The 21,229-nt window shown below is 43.5% G+C and overlaps 1 protein-coding gene across 1 annotated transcript in view; it reads left to right on the top strand.

Moving 5' to 3' along the window:
• Window positions 1-21,229, top strand: part of LOC137625121 (tolloid-like protein 1) — an 865,074-nt gene that overhangs the window by 817,939 nt on the left and 25,906 nt on the right. The window contains exons 9-12 of the mRNA XM_068356038.1: window positions 506-651; window positions 8,062-8,257; window positions 8,513-8,635; window positions 8,942-9,102. Coding sequence (XP_068212139.1) covers window positions 506-651; window positions 8,062-8,257; window positions 8,513-8,635; window positions 8,942-9,102 — 626 coding nt within the window. The remainder of the gene's footprint in view (window positions 1-505; window positions 652-8,061; window positions 8,258-8,512; window positions 8,636-8,941; window positions 9,103-21,229) is intronic.

A 21,229-nucleotide genomic window follows, 5' to 3' on the forward strand; every position in this document is an offset into this window, starting at 1 on the left:
CAAGCATGTGAATCAGCCGTTTAGTAGAACAGTGTAAAGCTGATTTTAGTAAATGCAGTTCTATGATTCCTATATTATGTATTATACAATCACCATAAAATAATTTATTCTTCTACCCAATTTTTTTGTGAAGATGTATAATGGATGTCATTTTGTGCCTATTAGTGCTAAATCTTTAACACTTAATTTTTGGTGCAGATGTGGACGAACCTAGTATTTTTTTACATTTTTATTTTTATTTTCAACATGCCTTTGTAAGTTACTGTTATAATTATTCCTGTAAAATTCAATAGACTACTCTGTATCACTGCCAAATGGTATTTACATATCTTTCAATTCTGTCAGTGAAGTACACTATGTTTTTATGTGACTTCTGTGCATTTTCATACATGTGTCATTACCTTTACATTTAAGAGATTATATGGCTATTCACACGTTCAGTTGGGCGACCATGAATTACTGTTTTATTGTTAAGAATGGTTTCCTAATGGATTTCATCTTACAGCTGTGTGTGGTGGCGAGTTATCGATGGAGCAGGGTCATTTGGAAAGCCCTAATTATCCAGACGATTACCGCCCCAACAAGGAATGCGTTTGGAAGATTACTGTCCCTTCTGGCTATCAAGTAGCTCTGAGGTTCCATTCTTTTGAGGTAAGGAAGGTGTTGAAGGCTTGGTACATATATAGTGCTAAGTTTATTTTGTGGTTAAAAGTTGAAGTTATGGGTAAGTAAGAACAGGGCACAAAATTATTGTGTAGAGGTTTTTAAACCTTACCGAGATAAACACAATATTATGAAAAATTATTATTGAAAAAGAGCTGATTTTCATCTTTTAATATATATTTTATCATTTCATAATGTTATAATGTATGTTAATAAGCTTTTATATTAGGCTGTTATTCTGAAAATATAATCAGTGTTTTGTTGGTGTAAAGCAGCAGTTGCATTGGCATCATATTGTTCTAGTTCTTAAATTTTCAATATTAAACTTACCCGATAATCATGTAGCTGTCAACTCCGTTGCCCGACAGAATTCTATGGAGGGATACGCCAGCTATCACAATACTAGAAGGGGGTGTACTTACCAGCGCCACCTGTGGCCAGGTACTCAAGTACTTCTTGTTGACACCACCTCAATTATTCCTCTGTCGTGCTTCCGGCAAGACGTTCTGGGATACGCTTATGATCTTCGAGTTTGTTCACGGCTAATTGGTGAAGTATTCTCTCAGATTTCGGCTGTCGCATTACTGGAAACCTTCTTATATTAGCTAGATAGCTTTTATATAGTCCTGATTAACGGTTAACGATCTTTTGCTTGATTTTGGAAACCCCTTTGGCTAACTCTTTGGATTCAAGATGTCTGACATTTCGCAAGCCCCCTCCCATAGACGATGTAGGTCTTGCAATAGGCGTATTCCGAAGGCCTCGGTAGATCCTCACACCGCTTGTTCTGACTGTAGGGACAGGCCCTGTCAGTTAGAAAATCGATGTGAGGAATGCGCCGGACTTTCGGAACTGGAATTTGTCCGTCTTTTAAAATATTCATCTAAGTTAGAGAGAGGTAGAGTTAGGAGGAGTTCTTCTCACTCTTCAATGTTTTCCTCACCTCATGATCCCCTACCTTTTCCTACCCCTGTAGTGGCTACCCCCGAACCTACTGTTTGCCCTCCGCCTGATATGTCTGTTGTTTTGCGTGCTATTCAGGCCTTAGGCGATAAAGTAGAGTCAGTGGTAAGTGACCATAAGTCTCTGATGGCCGAAGTTAAGGAACTTAAGGTCAAGAGTGCAGTGGGTGGAGTTAGTGCCAGTGCTGTGACGAGTGCTAGTGTCAGTGCAGTGCCAAGTGCTAGTGTCAGTGCCAGTGTGGTGCGTGAGGATTCTTCTGTGCGAGCCAGTCGTCCTCCCAGTCCGGGACCTCTTGCAAGCTCCCATGCCCAGGGGAGAAGCAATGTCGAAGGGCATAAGGGTTCGGCAGGCCTTGTTAGGCGCACAGAAGTTTCCTCGGTGGTTGCGGGCGTGTCTTCCAAAGACCGTCACTCCCACCCGCAGACGATTGAGCCCGTCTTTTTCTCGTCCGCTGATCATCTGTCAGGGAAGAAACGTTGGTCTCAGGTCTCGAGACCACTTAAACGCAGAGTCCAGTCCGCGAGTGCTCAGCCAGGTTGCAGTCATTGGCTCAGCTCTGACTCGCCGCAGTCATCTGTCGACTGCACTCCGCCCAAGAGGAGTAAGGTTCTGCCACAACAGAGCTCGACTGTCGACCCTAAGTGGACTCTACTACAGTCCATGCAAGCACAGCTTTCGGACTTGATGCGTGAGTGTCGGGCTGAGAGTGTTGCTCCTCCGCCTCCGCCTACACTCCCTCCGCCTGCGCTCGCTCCGCCTGCGCTCGCTCCGCCTGCGCTTGCTCCGCCTGATCGCAGTACCACCTGCCAGGCGTACGATGTTGAGCCACGGTCTGAGTTTGCTGTTCCCAGTGGTGTTCAGCCTCCGCCTTCTTTAAGGCAACCTTTGTTATGGGATCAGGAGGAGTATACCTCTCTTCCTCCGCCTCCCTTTGCTGCTCCACCAGTGGTGCAACTCTTGGCTGAGGTACAACAACCTCTCCCGTCCATGAGTCTGTCTCCTCAGCTCTCGCTGCAGCGAGCTCAACCATCCACAAGGCCAGCTCCACTACACCTTGGCCTTGTGCCTCAGGAGCCTCAGCTTGCGAGACATTTACCTTGTTCTGCGCAGCCTCAACCTCATTACGCTCCGCTCACACCACAGGAACAGGAACTTGCTACTCCGCTTCCTCCAACCGCTCAGCAAGCGCAATCCTTGGGTTCAACCGCTCATGCTAGGAGTCAGCCTCCTCCACCCATGCGCCTTCCTTCTGCTTCGTCTGCTATTCAGCCTTTGCAGTCTGAGCCTCAGGTTCTCCCTCAACAGTTACTTGAAGAGGAAACCACTACTATTGTGCCTACTCGTTCTGACTCTGCTGTTCAGCATTCTTGTCCGATACCTTCGCTACACTCTGGTGATGAGGCGTCTGATGATGAGGAGGCACACCTGGATCCCTCATCAGACTTGGATGAATCCAAGCCTTCTCCACAGTCTATTGACTTTCGTAAGGTCTTGGTTCTGCTTAGGGAGGTTTACCCAGACCACTTTGTCTCTGCTATTCCCCGCTCTCCGCCATCTGAGTTTTCGCTGGGCTTACAACAAGCTAAGTCCTCCTATACTAAGCTAGTCCTAGCAAGGTCCTCTAAGAGAGCATTAAGGATCTTAGGGGAGTGGCTGCAGTCTAAGCAACACCTAGGCAAGACTTCTTTCATGTTCCCGCCGACCAAGCTCACTTCGAAAGCGAGCGTTTGGTATGCCACAGGAGAAGCACCAGGCTTGGGAGTACCTGCCTCTGCCCAGGCTGACTTCTCAAGTCTGGTGGACTCGCCTCGGAGAACTGCAATGAGGCGCTCTAAGGTTTGCTGGACCTTCTCAGACCTTGATCACTTACTGAAAGGACTGTTTAGAGCATTTGAGATGTTCAACTTTCTTGACTGGTGCCTGGGGGCCCTCAGCAAGAAGACCTCTCCTGCGGACAAGGATTCTGCCATGCTATTAATGTCCTGCATGGATAAGGCCATTAGGGATGGATCTGGTGAGATTGCGTCGATGTTTGTATCAGGGGTTTTGAAGAAAAGGGAACAGCTGTGTACCTTCCTTTCCTCCAGCATTACACCTTGCCAAAGGTCACAACTCCTTTTTGCTCCGCTCTCGAAGTTCCTCTTCCCTGAAGAGCTGGTTAAGGACTTGTCTGCTGCCCTGATACAAAAGGACACACACGATCTTGTAGCCTCATCGGCTCGTAAGTCTAAGGTTACTACCTCAGTCCCCAAGACTTATCGCTCACCAGTGGCTGATACCCCTGCGACGAGGTTCATACCGCCCTTTCGTGGTAGAGCCCCCAGCCGAGGAAGCTCCCGTCCAGACTCTTTCAGGAGCAAGTCCAGGAAAGGCTCCAGGACATCTAAAGGTAAACACTGACTCTCCGCATCTCCAGACAGCAGTAGGAGCCAGGCTCAAGATCTTCTGGCGAGCCTGGGAGAAGAGAGGTGCAGACGCCCAGTCTGTCAGTTGGCTGAGGAACGGTTACAGGATTCCATTCTGCCTCAAACCACCTCTGACCACATCACCCATCAACCTCTCTCCCAACTACAAAGAAGAGGACAAGAGGCTAGCATTGCACCAGGAGGTGTCGCTACTTGTGCAGAAGAAGGCAGTGGTTATAGTCCGGGACCATCAATCCCCGGGCTTCTACAACCGTCTTTTTCTTGTGGCCAAGAAGACAGGAGGTTGGAGACCGGTGCTGGACGTCAGCGCGCTCAACGCGTATGTCACCAAGCAGACGTTCACGATGGAGACGACGAAGTCGGTCTTAGCAGCGGTCAGGCAGGAGGACTGGATGGTCTCGTTGGACTTGAAAGATGCCTACTTTCACGTTCCTATTCATCCAGACTCCCAACCTTTCCTGAGATTCGTTTTCGGAAAGGTTGTCTACCAATTCCAAGCCCTGTGTTTTGGCCTAAGCACAGCTCCTATGGTCTTTACTCATCTGATGAGGAATATAGCAAAATTCCTACACTTATCGGACATCAGAGCCTCCCTCTACTTGGACGACTGGCTGTTGAGAGCCTCCACGAGTCGTCGCTGTCTGGAGAATCTCAATTGGACTTTAGACTTAATCAGAGAACTGGGTCTATTAGTCAACATAGAAAAGTCTCAACTCATTCCCTCCCAATCCATTGTGTACCTGGGAATGGAGATTCGGAGTCAGGATTTTCGGGCTTTTCCTTCGGCCCCCAGGATAAGCCAAGCCCTAGAGTGCATCATGAGCATGCTGAAGAGGAGCAGTTGCTCGGTGAGACAGTGGATGAGTCTCACAGGGACCCTTTCATCACTGGCCCTGTTCGTCGAGCTAGGGAGACTCCACCTCCGCCCTCTTCAATTCCATCTTGCAGCTCATTGGGACAAGGGTTCGACTCTCGAAGTAGTCTCTATCCCAATTACCCAAGAGATGAAGACCACTCTCCTGTGGTGGAAGCACAACCTCCTTCTCAGGGAGGGTCTATCGTTGGCTATTCAGACCCCCAATCTTCATCTCTTCTCAGATGCATCGGACTCGGGCTGGGGTGCGACCTTGAACGGACGGGAATGCTCGGGAACGTGGAACGAAGAACAGGGATTACTCCACATCAACTGCAAGGAGCTACTAGCAGTTCATTTAGCCCTGTTGAACTTCAAGTCCCTCCTGCTAGGCAAAGTGGTGGAGGTGAACTCAGACAATACCACAGCCTTGGCTTACATCTCCAAGCAAGGAGGGACCCATTCGAGGAGCCTATACGAGATCGCAAGGGACCTCCTCATTTGGTCAAGAGGTCTAAACCTCACTCTGGTCACGAGGTTCATTCAGGGCGATATGAACGTCTCAGCAGATCGCCTAAGCAGAAGGAATCAGGTCATTCCCACGGAATGGACCCTCCACAAGAGTGTGTGCAACAGACTTTGGACCTTGTGGGGTCAGCCTACCATAGATCTGTTTGCCACCTCCATAACCAAGAGACTTCCGCTGTACTGTTCCCCTGTTCCAGACCCTGCAGCAGTTCATGTGGATGCTTTTCTACTGAACTGGTCCCATCTCGACCTGTACGCATTCCCACCGTTCAAGATAATAAACAAAGTTCTGCAGAAATTCCTCTCGCACGAAGGGACACGGCTGACGCTGGTTGCTCCCCTTTGGCCTGCAAGAGAATGGTTCACAGAGGTACTTCAATGGCTAGTCGACATTCCCAGGACTCTACCTCTAAGAGTGGTCCTTCTACGTCAACCTCACGTAGACAGGTTGCACCCAAACCTCCACGCTCTTCGGCTGACTGCCTTCAGACTGTCGAAAGATTCGCTAGAGCTAGAGGCTTTTCGAAGGAGGCAGCCAGTGCGATTGCCAGAGCGAGAAGGGTTTCCACTCGTAGAGTCTACCAGTCTAAGTGGGAGGTCTTCCGAAGCTGGTGTAGAGCCAATTCAATATCCTCTACCAATACCTCTGTGACCCAAATAGCTGACTTCCTTCTACATCTTAGGAATGAGAGATCCCTTTCAGCCCCTACGATTAAAGGATATAGGAGTATGTTGGCTTCAGTTCTCCGCCACAGAGGTTTGGACCTTTCTTCCAACAAGGACCTTCAAGACATTCTTAAGTCTTTTGAGACGTCTAAAGAGCGTCGTCTATCCACTCCAGGCTGGAACCTAGACGTAGTCTTAAGGTTCCTTATGTCTCCTAGGTTCGAACCTCTCCAGTCAGCTTCCTTCAAGGACCTTACCCTCAAGACTCTCTTTCTCGTCTGCCTTGCAACAGCTAAGAGGGTCAGTGAGGTTCTTGCCTTCAGCAAGAACATTGGTTTCACGACCGAATCTGCAACATGTTCTTTTCAGCTTGGATTCCTAGCAAAGAACGAACTTCCTTCACGTCCTTGGCCTAGATCGTTTGAAATACCTAGCCTCTCCAACATGGTAGGTAACGAACTAGAGAGAGTTCTTTGCCCTGTCAGAGCTCTCAAATTTTATCTTAAGAGGTCTAAACCTCTTCGAGGACAGTCAGAAGCCTTATGGTGTGCCATCAAGAAACCTTCGAGGCCCATGTCCAAGAATGGGGTTTCATATTATATAAGGCTTCTGATTAGAGAAGCCCACTCTCACTTAAAGGAGGAAGACCTTGCATTGCTGAAGGTAAGGACCCACGAAGTAAGAGCCGTAGCTACTTCGATGGCCTTTAATAAAAACCGTTCTCTGCAGAGCATAATGGATGCAACCTATTGGAGGAGCAAGTCAGTGTTTGCATCATTTTATCTGAAAGATGTCCAGTCTCTTTACGAGAACTGCTACACCCTGGGACCATTCGTAGCAGCGAGTGCAGTAGTAGGTGAGGGCTCAGCCACTACATTCCCTTAATCCCATAACCTTTTTTAACCTTTCTCTTGAATGCTTTTATTGTTGTTTTTATGGTTGTTACGGTAGGCTAAGAAGCCTTCCGCATCCTTTTGATTTGGCGGGTGGTCTATTCATTCTTGAGAAGCGCCTGGGTTAGAGGTTTTGTAGAGGTCCTTTAGTAGGGGTTGCAACCCCATATACTTTGGCACCTTTGGGTTGATTCAGCCTCCAAGAGGAACGCTGCGCTCAGTAAGGAAGACGAACTTAAAAAAGAGGCAGAGTAACGGTTCAATTCGACTTCCTTACCAGGTACTTATTATTTCATTGTTATTTGAGATAACTGTTATATGAAATATGGGATACTTAGCTATCCTTTAATCTTGTACACTGGTTTTCACCCACCCCCCTGGGTGTGAATCAGCTACATGATTATCGGGTAAGTTTAATATTGAAAAATGTTATTTTTATTAGTAAAATAAATTTTTGAATATACTTACCCGATAATCATGATTTAATCGACCCTCCCTTCCTCCCCAGGAGAACCAGTGGACCGAGGAATAATTGAGGAGGTGTCAACAAGAAGTACTTGAGTACCTGGCCACAGGTGGCGCTGGTAAGTACACCCCCTTCTAGTATTGTGATAGCTGGTGTATCCCTCCATAGAATTCTGTCGGGCAACGGAGTTGACAGCTACATGATTATCGGGTAAGTATATTCAAAAATTTATTTTACTAATAAAAATAACATACTTATTCAAAATTTTACTTTTTTGGACAATTTAATCTTTAGAGCTTGGTCATAGAAAATTCCATCTTTTGTGCAGTATTTGACATAATTTTACACACAGTACCTTAAATATCTGTGGGATTATATTGTGCCCTGGAAGAAAAAAAAAATGTGTTTACTTCCATTCATTTACTCTTCATAGTTTTTTAAAGGAGGGATCAAGTAAAATAAAAATACAATGATTTTTGTGATAAATGAGTATTTTGCATAAAAAATACATGTGCATTTTTATATCCTTTTGCAGTATTGCCATTTAGGTAAAAATGTGCAGCAATATTATAACAAATGATTACTGTACTTAAATTTCCGCAGATTGAAAACCACGATGATTGCGTTTACGATTATTTAGATGTCCGTGATGGGCATGAGGAAAACTCTACTTTAATTGGAGTTTTTTGTGGATATAAGAAGCCAAATGATATAAAATCTACTTCAAATAAAATGAGAATAAAATTTGTAACGGATGGGTCTGTGCAGAAAGCTGGTTTTTCTGCAACCTTTATGAAAGGTAATTCTCTCTTAAATACATTTTATTTCTGAAAGTTACAAGTTATTGCTTGAATATTTTGTACTCTATAGGTTTGCATAACAGTTGTGTAAGTAAAGTACATCTTTTAAAATACGTTGGGTAGTAATGCTGCTCATTTTATCATTGTAATAGAAATGCTTTTCATTCTTCATAGTGACTGCATTTCCAAACTATGCTTAGTATAAGATATTGTATAAACACTTAATAACCCATCACTATTTATTTTTTTTACAGAGTATGATGAATGTTCAAGTTTAGACCATGGATGTGAACACAATTGTATAAATCAACTAGGAGGTTATGAATGTAGTTGTAAGATAGGATATGAACTTCATTCCGATGGGAAACGTTGTGAAGGTCAGTTATTAAGCAGGTGGTTATGTTTTAAACTTTGATATATACTCTATAGTTACAGGGTGAAAGAAGTATTTTCTTAATGTTTTACAGTAATTTAAAAGCTTATTTGATTTTACCAAATTATTTAAACTTTTAGTACAGTATCTTACTTTTAAAACTTTTAAATAGCCAAATATGAGATATTGCACATACAGTAATCTCTTTAAGAAATTTGGTATAGTATACCATAAACATAAGGGTATTTTTCCAAATATTTCTTTCTAGAGTTTAACAAGCACCCAAAAATCATGTAATTTGTAATTTCAGATGCATGTGGAGGAAAAATTGAAAATCCCAATGGAACAATAACAAGTCCTTCTTTTCCTGATTTGTATCCTGTGAACAAGAATTGCATATGGGAAATTATAGCACCACCTCAGTATCGAATCACATTAAACTTCACACATTTCGATCTTGAGGGTAATAATGTAAGTTTTAACAATAGTACTTTGTTATTATCATTTCTTGATAGTTTTACTAGAACACCAAGTTAAGATTCTTAACTGCTACAGCCAGCTCCATTTTTTTTTATCTATCTATACACATACTGTATATATTACATACCTATGCATTTTGAGCACACAGTCTTATTCTTAAGAGTTTACTACAGTAGTGCATCGAATAACATAAAGTCATTCTGTAAGTTGATTACAGTAAGAAATTTAGCCAGGAGACTGTGATGTCCAGACTTTCAGACTATGTAATAAGTGAATAGTAATTAGTAAGTGGCATTATTTATTAATATTATCCCCATCGGTGTTTGCTCGTCCCCCTTTAAAAACAGTAATAGAAAACCTAGCCTGCATTTCTAGTTTTTATTCTATGAAAATACAATACTCTAAGATATTTATAGTAAGTGTGTATTAATCCTTTCATGTTTTCTAGGCTTGTAACTCTCTCTCTTTAGTAACTCAGAATATGAGCAAGCCATATACAGACATAAAAATAATTGTACAGTATCAGTCTGTAAGTAAATATTTCCCTGAATATGTGTACTGTATTTGGTTGTGCAGTACCGATATGCCACGCACATAGTGTTCACATGATTTTTATGCCACTAGCTTTTTCTTTTCTCTCTCTCTCTCTCTCGCAGTACTCGTACCAGCTTCACATAACATTATCTTGCAAGTTTTTAAAAGGGTTCTTTGTAAATTTGTGACTGCATGCTCTTTATAGAATTGTGATTGCTATTGTTCACTGTCAAGTTAACAGTAGTAACAGTACAGTACACTATCTACTGTACTGTAGATAATGGCCCCCAAGATGATCAAGAAAGATAGTAAAGAGGAGATGATTACCTTAAAAGTGAAAAAAAGAAATTATCGAGAAGCATGATAAAGATACACATGTGGCAGACCTGGCAAAAAGGTACAATAGTATAACATCAACGATTTGTACAGTTCTTAAGAAAAAAGAGAAAATCAAAGAAATTGGTGCTGCGCAAGGGGTGCTACAGCCGTCAGCTGCGACAAAACTGGTTTGTTTTGGAAGATGCCAAGGAGGACCTTCATAACTGCAAAAGATAAAGCAGTTCTTGGTCACAAACCCTCAAATTGATTGATAAAGTCTGGGATGGTATCACAAACAGAACCCTTATTCATGGAGGAAACTGTGGCCTGAATGAATTCCTGAACGTAATTTTGAGGCATTCGAACAAATATAGGAGGCAGTTGACAATGAAATTGTGGCCTTGGGCAAGGCATTGGAGTTGGACAAGGATGACATCATCCATCTTCTGAAAGAGCATAGTGAGCAATTGATAATCGGTGCAGCTGTTGTAGTTGTATAAGGAGTGTCAACAAAAGGTTGGAGAGATTTCATCTGAGGAGGAGGAGGAGAAGGAACAGACTGAGAAACTTCTTGCTTAGAGTGAAATAAGGGGAAATGCTGAAAATTTTGGAAATCCATCTCCCAGATAAGGCTTTGGCAGAGCGAGTGGCGAATGTATTTACGGATATGCTGTGTCGCATTTTCAAACAATCTTTTAGAAAAGACAAAAGAAGTAGTTTCTTCTTAGGTCCCTTGTGAAAGTTGAATGTAAGTGTAAACAAAAAAGACAATAAAGTGTCCTAAAAGCAAAAATTAAGTGAGGTCATATAATTAGAGAAAAGAGATGTATACTGCCCTAAATCTGTCTGCTGCTGCTGCTCCTAAGTCCTCTGTTTCTTGTTCAACTTCTGGCCCATCATATTTTACAATTGAAGCGATGGAGTGAGATTCTTCAGATGATGTGCTGTGTTCACATCTTATCCTACCAACTTATTATAGTTGTTCGCTGCTCTCACGCAGTACTTGTGTATCCTGCATGCAGGATTTCTGTCCTGCTAAAAATGTTTTTATGTTGTGAGTTACTTAAGACATATAGTTTGTTCTTGGGATTGCCTGGCCACCAACTGTTCATACTGCCATCATCATTGTTTTCCTGTTCCTTAATGGTGCAATTAATGCTTTTGCTGTGTCTGAAGCCCTTGCAACATCACCTTCTTCTACTTTTGCCCCTTGCAGTGGCTCTGTATGCTGGTGCTGTTCTGCTGACCTTGCTTTTGCCTGATCTGTGTGGTACAGATTTGTGTCCTTTTCCTCCACTGGATTTAGCTCCTATTAGTGTTCATCCTGTTTCTCTTAATGCTTCTAAGCCATTTGCTTTGACTGAATTTTGAGTAATGGAGTCTGGATTGTCCTCCAAGTGAACCTCAAGTAAAGACCATGGCTGTCAATAGGCAGCCTTATCCATCCAAGATCCTTTTTCAGGTGAGTGCAGTTTCTGTGCTTGCTTTTCTTTTCTGAAGTACTGTAGGTTCATGTGTCTGATAGCCCTTTGTAGGAATATATGATGATCGTTTTTATAATAACATCCACACTGAAGGTAATTTAAAGTAGTCAGACTTTATTTTAGAAATACCACTAATCAGCATTTTATGATTCCTGGTAAAGTATTGACTATCTGCTTTTTCCAAAAGATCACAAACCTTCTCAAACAGGTCATCTATATGTTGTTGTCTCACATGGCACATCAAGCAATGGGCTGTTATCATCGACCTTAGTGGGCTCAACCAAATGGCAGTTGAAGTGTTCATTTTCTCTTGAGAACTTCTTGGCTTTTAGTTTTTGTTATAACTACACCAAAGACAACTGCTCTTTTGAGGATGTCCAAAGCATTAACAGGTCTAATGCTCTTAGATAGCTTGGGCTGCACTAGCACTATACTGAAAGGAGTTGTGGGTTATCCTTCTGACAGGATTGGGGAATTGTATTAAAACCATATTTTATTTTATATGAAGTGTTCACAGTAACCAAAAGTAAGGTATCAGCTATAGAATAAAGTTCAGACCCGTTAAAAGGTAAACCAATGTGCTGACTTTTTGACCTGCAAATGATCACTGGTATTATTAACATTATTCCTGGGATAAAATTAAGAATGAAAGGTTGAAACATAACCAGTAGATGCTGATGAATGCCATGCCTTCATTCTTTCTGACCAAACACAGGTTTTGCAAGTTCTACAAAATCCAGAGCTTGTCATCCATCCTCAGCCACAGAATGCACTGAAAATGCTGCATTAGCTTGAAAATATTGCATTAGCTTATTTTAACTCCTTTAGTCACTTCAGTGCCTACCTTTGGAGATTTATACCAATGGAAGTTTAAACAGAGTTCTTTGCTATTATTAACTGGCTAGAGTGGTGAACCTCAAGTGTTATCAGGTCTTGTAACAGTGAGTCAAGTTGGCAGAGATGACATCAAGACAAAAAGGGGTTAGCAGTGTTGCTCAATTGAGCCTAGATGATCTGTTTCTCTGATGGTGTATTTCCTGTGAAATACTAGTCAAAGAAGCCATATGAAACTACAAAGGATCTCTGTCCTCCTTAAACACCTCAGACCTGAAGGTCTTGTATCTTCTTCACCCATAATTTATTTTTATAGAGGGTATGACATAAGGTCTTTTGGAGAAACTGATTTTAATAATAAAAAATCTGAGTAGTCATTTTCAACCCAAACAGCTCTTCCTCTTCTAGATAGTCTACTTTAAACACATAAGAAGTCAAGTAGCAAGTTCATCCTCGCATCATAAATCTTAGCAACATAGGATGCTGACTAAATCTGTTAGACAGATATAGCCCTCTTCTCACAACAGAAGAACTTAGATGATTAATATCAGTCATCCTTTCAGGCCAGAAAAGGAAGACAGATTTCTTGGTGAAGTTGTCTGTTAGGTGGAGTAAGAGGACATGAAGTTGCTACTTATCTATGGACAACTCTTCAGCCAATTTTGCTTGTCTCCAGAAATGTTGGAAAACTTGGCAATAGATAGAAGCAAAGCCATTGCCAGTGAAAGTTGTCAGTATCATTTACCTATTTCCCTTTCAGGAGGAAAGTTCCTCCACCCTCACATCACAAACTAGTACTGTATCTTAGAAGCAATAACTCTAAACTTTCTCATTCCAAGTCTCCAAGAATCCAGATTTATGTTGGCTTAGATAAATAATTTTCCATGCTTACATAAAGTGTCTCAGAGGAGTATACTGCACTGTTAAGTGAGTTTTTTTACTTTGGGCTTTTGAAAAAATGTGTATTTTACTGCAATTTTGATTGCAGACATCCGTTAGTCATCTTCTTACTTCAGTATACAATATGTTATGATTCTCACCATGCTTGTTGTTTGACATTATTCGTAGGATCTCTACCCTAGCTTATTTGAAGGGAAATGGGAGGGCATTGTAAAAAAGATTTTTTTATATTCTTTACTTTGTGAGGCCATGCAGCTGGTGCTTCTATAGTTAATAGCCTACGATTCAAAGGAAATTATGAAAATAATAGATATTAGTATTAAGAGCCTATTATTTTAATAAATGAAAAACAGTTAAGTATGTATTTGAATACTAAATATCCATTTTCAACTCTTGATTATTGTTGCAGTTTATTTGACTAGCACTAAACACAATCAGACAAATCTAGCTAGTATCCTGTATTTCATCATCATCTTCCTCTCCTCCCACCCTTATTGAGACGCAAAGGACCTCAGTTGGATTTCGCCAGTCATCTCTATCTTAAGCTTTTAAGTCAATACTTCTCCATTCATCATCTCCTATAATGCCATCAAAAGTGGATCTCTATATTCTATGCATTGCTGTACATGTCTGAAAATTAAATTTTGTCAGTACAACTTCTACCTTTTCTAAATCCTGCTTGTTAATCTCTCAGCTTTTCATAATCTTTCTCTCTAGTCTCTTTAGAATAAGCATAGGCCTACTGTATTGTATATTCTAATAACAACTGATAAAAGTGTGATGCCTCTGTAATTATTGCAATCAGTCAGGTTCCTTTTTTGCCATTTTCACCAACACTCCTAACTCCAATTCATCAGGTTTTGCCTCTTCGTGCCACATTCTACAAACAAAATAATCTTGTAAAGTATTCTGGGGGTCACTTCATTTTCAGCCAATATTATCTCGACAGTTATTCCATCGTAACCAGGGGATTTAAATCTAAATGAGTTTTTTAATCATAGCTTCAACTTCAAAAATACTGAATTCATTCATGGGCACATCAACGTCTTCATCAGCTTCAGGTACATCAATCAAATTATACCCTTCATATCTCCTATTCATGACCTCCCTGAAGTTTTCCATCCGATGTTTCCTTTCTTCTTTTACTGTTGTTATAACAGATCCATCTCTCTATCTGATGGGTATATGCTTCTTCTTCTTTGCCCCAGTCGAGATTTCATTATTAAAATTCATAGCTTTGTCAATCTTATCTGCTACCTTGTCTAAATATTCTCTTCAGTCATCCCTGGCTATCTTTTGACCTTGCTATCAATACTGGAATACTTAGCAGGCTTGTCTGGTAATTTTCATTACTTCCTCGAAAACTTTCAACAATCAATTTCTGTCTTTGTCTCAATTTTATAGTATCCCACGTAATATTTGATATCCATGGCTTTCTCCTTGTTCCAAAACTTCTCTATCATCTGACATATATATTCTTAATATCACACCATTCTTCATTACCTATGTGCTCTTCGTCTCCATCACACCATTCTTCACTACTTGTATGCTCTTTGTCTCTATCACACCATTCTTCATTACCTGTGTGCTCTTCGTTTCCATCACACCAATCTTAATTACTTTTGTGCTTTTCGTCTCCATCACACCATTCTTCATTACTTGTATGCTCTTTGTCTCAGACCATTCTTCATTACTTGTGTGCTCTTCGTCCCCTTAAGACTGCAAATCAATTTCTACATTCAATTGAAAATTTTTCTGTCCTCATCTCCTGGAAGCTTAGCTGTATCAAACCTAGGTATTATATCTACATTTCTGTTGGGTGCTTTCAGTTTTAATTTCAGTGTGGCAATGAGGAGCTGGTAATCACTACCAATATCTGCGTCTCTATAGATTCTTACATTTCTCAAAGTCCTCTTTCTCTCTATATTAGTGGCTATGTGATCTATTTGATTTTTGTAATTGCCACATGGTGAAGTCCATGTATATTTGTGGATGTCCTTGTGCTGGAATGGAGTACCTCCAATAAGATTGTTGAACAGAAACTTATAAAATGGGCTCCTTTTTCATTTGTAACCAAGCCAAGAGCCTCAACACCCATCACATTCTCTATATCTGGATTATTCTTTCCAACTTTAGCATTGAAGTCATAAATCCCAATTTTCATATATCTCTCTGGGATCTCATCTATTACACTGCAGTTCTTCATAGTATTCACCTTTAATTTTTTCATGGGAATAATTTGTTGGTGCACAGCAAACTATAATACTCATATTGCACTGCTGTGATTTAAACTTTGCAAGCATTCAGCTATTCTATATCTCATATTCTTTACAGAGAAATGGGCACTAGTGGAACTTTCAATTTATAATGGATATCACCTTAAAATTAATAGAATGAATTAATACTTTTTGTTCTATAAACCGATTTTGAAGCTAAGTGAAAAATCTATTTTTGGGTGAGATGGCCATGGTGTCCTGATGGAAGGTTCCTTTAGGCAGCTTTCTAAGGGATATTTGGCTACAGTGATACTCCCAGAGAATTGACCATAAGTCTCCAGAATTCTGACTCCTGGCGCGAGTATCCTTAAAATTTCTCTTGAGGATATCGCATAATATCAGGGGACGTATTTCTTGATACGACACATAGCAATCTTCACCCCGAATAGAGTTTTCGCTCTGAGGGGGATGAGTGGTGAAATTGAAGGGGAGCCATCATCAAGGTTACCCAGTGGAGATGTTATTTGCACATTTTACTATGAAATTTTAAGATATTTAAATGTGGACAGAAAAAATGGTATTGAGCACATACTGTACATGAAATTGGCATGTATTAGAAATCAATCCTAAAATGCTTTATTTATGGTTAATTGAAAATGTCAATTTTTCAATATTTAACTTAGCCGGTGATTATAATAGCTGCAACTCTGTTGCTCGACAGAAAACTCTACGGAAAAAATTCGCCAGCGATCGCTATACAGGTTGCGGGTGTGCCCAACAGCGCCATCTGTCGTCCAAGTACCCAGTACTCAATGTAAACAAAGAACTCAATTTTCTCTCTGTCGTGCTACCGGCAAGACCTACTAATTCGCTGTTGCTAACTGGATTTGTTTTCACAACTATTTGGTGAAGTACACTATTCTAGTTTTGAGCTTTCGCTGTGCAGGCTTTCTCTTCTAAAATCCTTGCATTCTTTTTTTTTATTACGGATTCTTTGTTGATGACTTTGGATAGTTTTTGAATTCCCCATTGACCAATTCAAAATGGCTGACCCTTCTCAAGTCCCAAAATTTAGGAAGTGTAATGCTAGGGACTGTTCAAGGCGTCTTCCGAAGGCCTCTATCGACCCTCACACTGTTTGTTCCAATTGTCGGGATAAAACCTGTCAATTGGAAGATCGATGTGAGGAGTGCGTTGGGCTTTCGGAATTCGATTTTATCGAATTCCAAAAATATACACGTAGGCTAGAGAGAGATAGAGTTAGGAGAAGTTCCTCTCGATCTATTGACATTTCCTCTCCTCATGCCCCACAACCTATTCCTTCCCCTGTAGTGGTTGCTCCTAACCCCCCTTCTGGCACTCAGGAACCTTCGATGGCTGATATGATGCGTGCCATCCAAGCTCTGGGTGAGAGAGTTGAGTCACTGGCTAGTGACCGTAATCAGCTCATGGCAGATGTCAAGGAGCTGAAGTGTAAAAGTGCAGTGGGAAGTGACAAAGTGAGTGATAGTGTTGTGGATAGTGTTGCGCTTGAGGGTTCGTCTGTTCGTGCCTGTCGTCCTCCTAGTCCGGGACCTCTTGCAAGCTCCCAAGTCCAGGGGAGAAGCAATGTCGTACGACAAATGGGTTCGAGAGGCTTTAATCAGCGAACAGACGTTCCCTCTGTGGTTTCGGGCGTATCTACCCAAGATCGCCCCCACCACACAAAGACGAGAGAGCCCATTTATACCTCGTCTGCGGAAGAGGTTTCTCGCAAGAAACCATGGACCAAGGTCTCACGACCGTTGAAGCGCAAGTCGGTCCCTTCCGCGCAAGTCCAACGGCCCAGTTGTAGCCACTGGGTCAGTTCGGACTCGCTGCAGTCATCAGATGACTGCTCACCTCCTAAGAGAGGTAAAGCGGTACCGCCTCAGACAGTTACACCGTCTGTCGCCGCACCTGCTCCTGCAGACCCTAAGTGGTCTTTGCTGCAGAGCATGCAGTCCCAATTAACGTCTCTGATGCAGGACTTGCGTGCGGAGAAGGTTGCTGCTGCACCAGCTAGTACAGCCTCTTGCCTACAACCAGTCACACACTCGGTTGTGCGTCCTGTGGACGCTGAGGCGACCTTCTTGCGCACTCCAGTTGAGAGAGTTCCGCCACCCATGCGTTCCAGTGTGCCCTGCCAGCCGCATGTTGACGTTCAGCGACGCACGGAGCCTTCCGTTGACGTTCGTGAGGTACAACAACCGTCAGAGTTGTTTTGTTTTGACGCGGTGCGTCAACCTCCGCAACCCAGTGTGGTTGCCACTGCTCACCCACACCAGGCTAGACAGTCTGGAGTAGACGCTGTGCGTCCCCGCGCTGCTATGGTTGTTGCCAGCTCACAGACTGAGCAACAGTTCCATGACGTTGCGTCCGGCTCAGTCACGCATGCACCCGTGCGACCGGACTCGGCTAACCAGCCGTTACCTACTCCATTGCCGCTTCCTCCTCAATACTCGGATGATGGTCTTTCTGATGATGATGGTGCTGCACACGTAGATGAACCACATTCGGATCTTGACGAGCCTAAGTCTACGCAACCCTCTTTGGACTTTAGGAAGGTTTTAGCACTGTTCAAAGAGATGTTTCCGGACCAGTTTGTGTCTGTGGCTCCGCGCTCTCCTCCGTCAGAGTTTGTTTTAGGTATGCCGTCATCATCGCCTGCCTTTACTAGACTCGTTCTCGCACGCTCGTCCAAGAGAGCTTTACGAGTGATAGGAGAATGGATGCAGTCCAAAAAGAGTCTAGGGAAGACAGCCTTTACGTTTCCCCCTGCTAGACTCTCTTCTAGATCGAGCGTCTGGTATGCCACGGGAGAAGTTCTCGGCTTGGGAGTTCCTGCCTCTGCCCAGGGCGACTTCTCAAGTCTTGTAGACTCTCCCCGCTGGCTAGCCATGAGACGCTCAAAGATATGTTGGTCATCTTCGGACCTGGACCACCTTTTGAAAGGGATATTTAGAGCCTTCGAGGTCTTCAACTTTTTAGACTGGTGTCTGGGAGCTCTAAGCAGGAAGATCTCTCCGACAGAGAAGGAGACTTCATTGCTCATCATGTCCTGCATGGACAAGGCCGTACGTGACGGATCTAATGAGCTTGCGGCATCTTTCGTGTCCGGAGTCCTCAAGAAGCGTGAGAACCTTTGCTCTTTCCTGTCAGCTGGAGTTACACCTTGCCAAAGATCCGAACTTCTGTTTGCCCCTCTTTCCAAGTGCCTCTTTCCAGAGGACTTGATTAAGGAGATTGCTGCTTCTTTGATACAGAAGGATACTCATGATCTGGTTGCGTCCTCTGCTCGCAAAGCCACCCCTTTGCCTACCTTGTCAGCTAGACCAAGGATGGACACTCCAGCGTCCCGATTTATTCCGCCCTTTCGTGGCAGAGCCTCCAGCAGAGGAGGTGCTCGTGCCGAAGGGAGACGTGGAAAGAAGAAAGGAACCAAGTCCTTTAAAGGCAGAGTCTGACTGCCAGCTTCTTCAGATAGCAGTGGGAGCCAGACTCAAGAACTTCTGGCAGACCTGGGAGAAGAGAGGCGCAGATGCACAATCTGTGAAGTTGCTCAGAGAGGGGTACAAGATCCCGTTTGTACGAAAACCCCCTCTAGCAACATCTCCCTTCGATCTCTCCCCCAGGTACAGAGAGGAAGACAAGAGACGGGCATTGAAACAGGAAGTGTCTCTCTTACTAGAAAAGGGAGCGGTAGTCAAAGTCCTGGACCATCAAACCCCGGGCTTCTACAACCGTCTCTTCTTAGTGGCAAAGAAGACAGGAGGGTGGAGGCCGGTGCTAGACGTCAGTGCGCTGAATGTCTTTGTCACAAAGCAGACGTTCTCCATGGAGACCACAAAGTCGGTTCTAGCAGCGGTCAGAAGGGAAGACTGGATGGTCTCGTTAGACCTAAGGGACGCCTACTTCCACGTCCCCATCCACCCGGACTCCCAACCTTTTCTGAGATTCGTTTACGAAAAGGTTGTCTACCAGTTTCAAGCCCTGTGCTTTGGCCTAAGCACAGCTCCTCTTGTGTTTACGAGGCTGATGAGGAATGTAGCCAAATTCCTTCATTTAGCGGATATCCGAGCCTCCCTCTACTTGGACGACTGGCTTCTCAGAGCTTCTTCCAGTCGTCGCTGTCTGAAGGATCTAAAGTGGACTCTAGATCTGACCAAGGAATTGGGTCTCCTTGTCAATATGGAAAAGTCTCGAGTGATCCCATCCCAAACTATTGTGTATTTAGGGATGGAGATTCACAGTCTAGCTTTTCGGGCTTTTCCGTCGGCCCCCAGAACAAGCCAAGCCCTGTTATGCATCCAGAACATGCTGAAGAAGGAACGATGTTCAGTCAGGCAGTGGATGAGTCTGATAGGGACGCTATCATCCCTGGAACAGTTCGTAGCATTAGGAAGACTACACCTCCGTCCTCTTCAATATCACCTAGCATTTCACTGGATAAAGGACAAGACGCTAGAAGCGGTCTCGATTCCCATTTCCGAGAAGATGAAGTCTTGCCTGACATGGTGGAAGGACAGTATCAACCTCAGAGAGGGTCTGCCCCTGGCTGTTCAGACTCCCAACCACGTTCTCTTCTCGGACGCATCGGACGTAGGCTGGGGCGCGACATTAGACGGTCGGGAATGCTCGGGAATATGGAACTCGAGTCAAAGGACAATGCATATCAACTGCAAGGAGCTACTGGCAGTACATCTGGCCTTGAAAAGCTTCAGGTCTCTCCTTCAAGGCAAAGTGGTGGAGGTGAACTCGGACAACACCACGGCTTTGGCGTACATCTCCAAGCAAGGAGGGACCCACTCACTGACGCTGTACGAGATCGCAAGGGACCTCCTCACCTGGTCAAAAGATCTAAACATATCGCTACTTACGAGGTTCATCCAAGGCAACTTGAATGTCATGGCAGATTGCCTCAGTCGGAAGGGACAAATTCTGCCAACAGAATGGACCCTCCACAAGGATGTATGCAAGAATCTTTGGGCCACCTGGGGCCAGCCGACCATAGATCTCTTCGCAACCTCGATGACCAAGAGGCTCCCAATTTATTGCTCACCAATCCCGGACCCAGCAGCAGTTCATATAGATGCCTTTCTCCTAGATTGGTCTCATCTAGATCTATATGCATTCCCTCCGTTCAAGATTGTCAACAAGGTACTGCAGAAGTTCGCCTCTCACGAAGGGACAAGGTTGACGCTAGTTGCTCCCCTCTGGCCCGCGAGAGAATGGTTCACCGAGGTACTTCGATGGCTAGTAGACGTTCCCAGAACACTTCCCCTAAGGGTGGACCTTCTACGTCAGCCACACGTAAAGAAGGTACACTAAGGCCTCCACGCTCTTCGTCTGACTGCCTTCAGACTATCGAAAGACTCTCGAGAGCTAGAGGCTTTTCGAAGGAGGCAGCCAGAGCGATTGCTAGAGCAAGGAGAACATCCACCCTTAGAGTCTACCAATCGAAGTGGGAAGTCTTCCGAAACTGGTGCAAGTCAGTATCAGTATCCTCGACCAGTACCTCTGTAACTCAAATAGCTGACTTCCTCTTATATCTGAGGAAAGAACGATCTCTTTCAGCTCCCACTATCAAGGGTTACAGAAGCATGTTGGCTTCAGTCTTCCGTCACAGAGGCTTAGATCTTTCCAACAATAAAGATCTACAGGACCTCCTTAAGTCTTTTGAGACCACGAAGGAGCGTCGTTTGGTTACACCTGGTTGGAATTTAGACGTGGTACTAAGATTCCTCATGTCAGACAGGTTCGAACCGCTACAATCAGCCTCCCTGAAAGATCTCACCTTAAAGACTCTTTTCC

Source organism: Palaemon carinicauda, chromosome 2 (genome assembly GCF_036898095.1).
Source record: "Palaemon carinicauda isolate YSFRI2023 chromosome 2, ASM3689809v2, whole genome shotgun sequence".
In the NCBI taxonomy this organism is placed as follows: domain Eukaryota; kingdom Metazoa; phylum Arthropoda; class Malacostraca; order Decapoda; family Palaemonidae; genus Palaemon; species Palaemon carinicauda.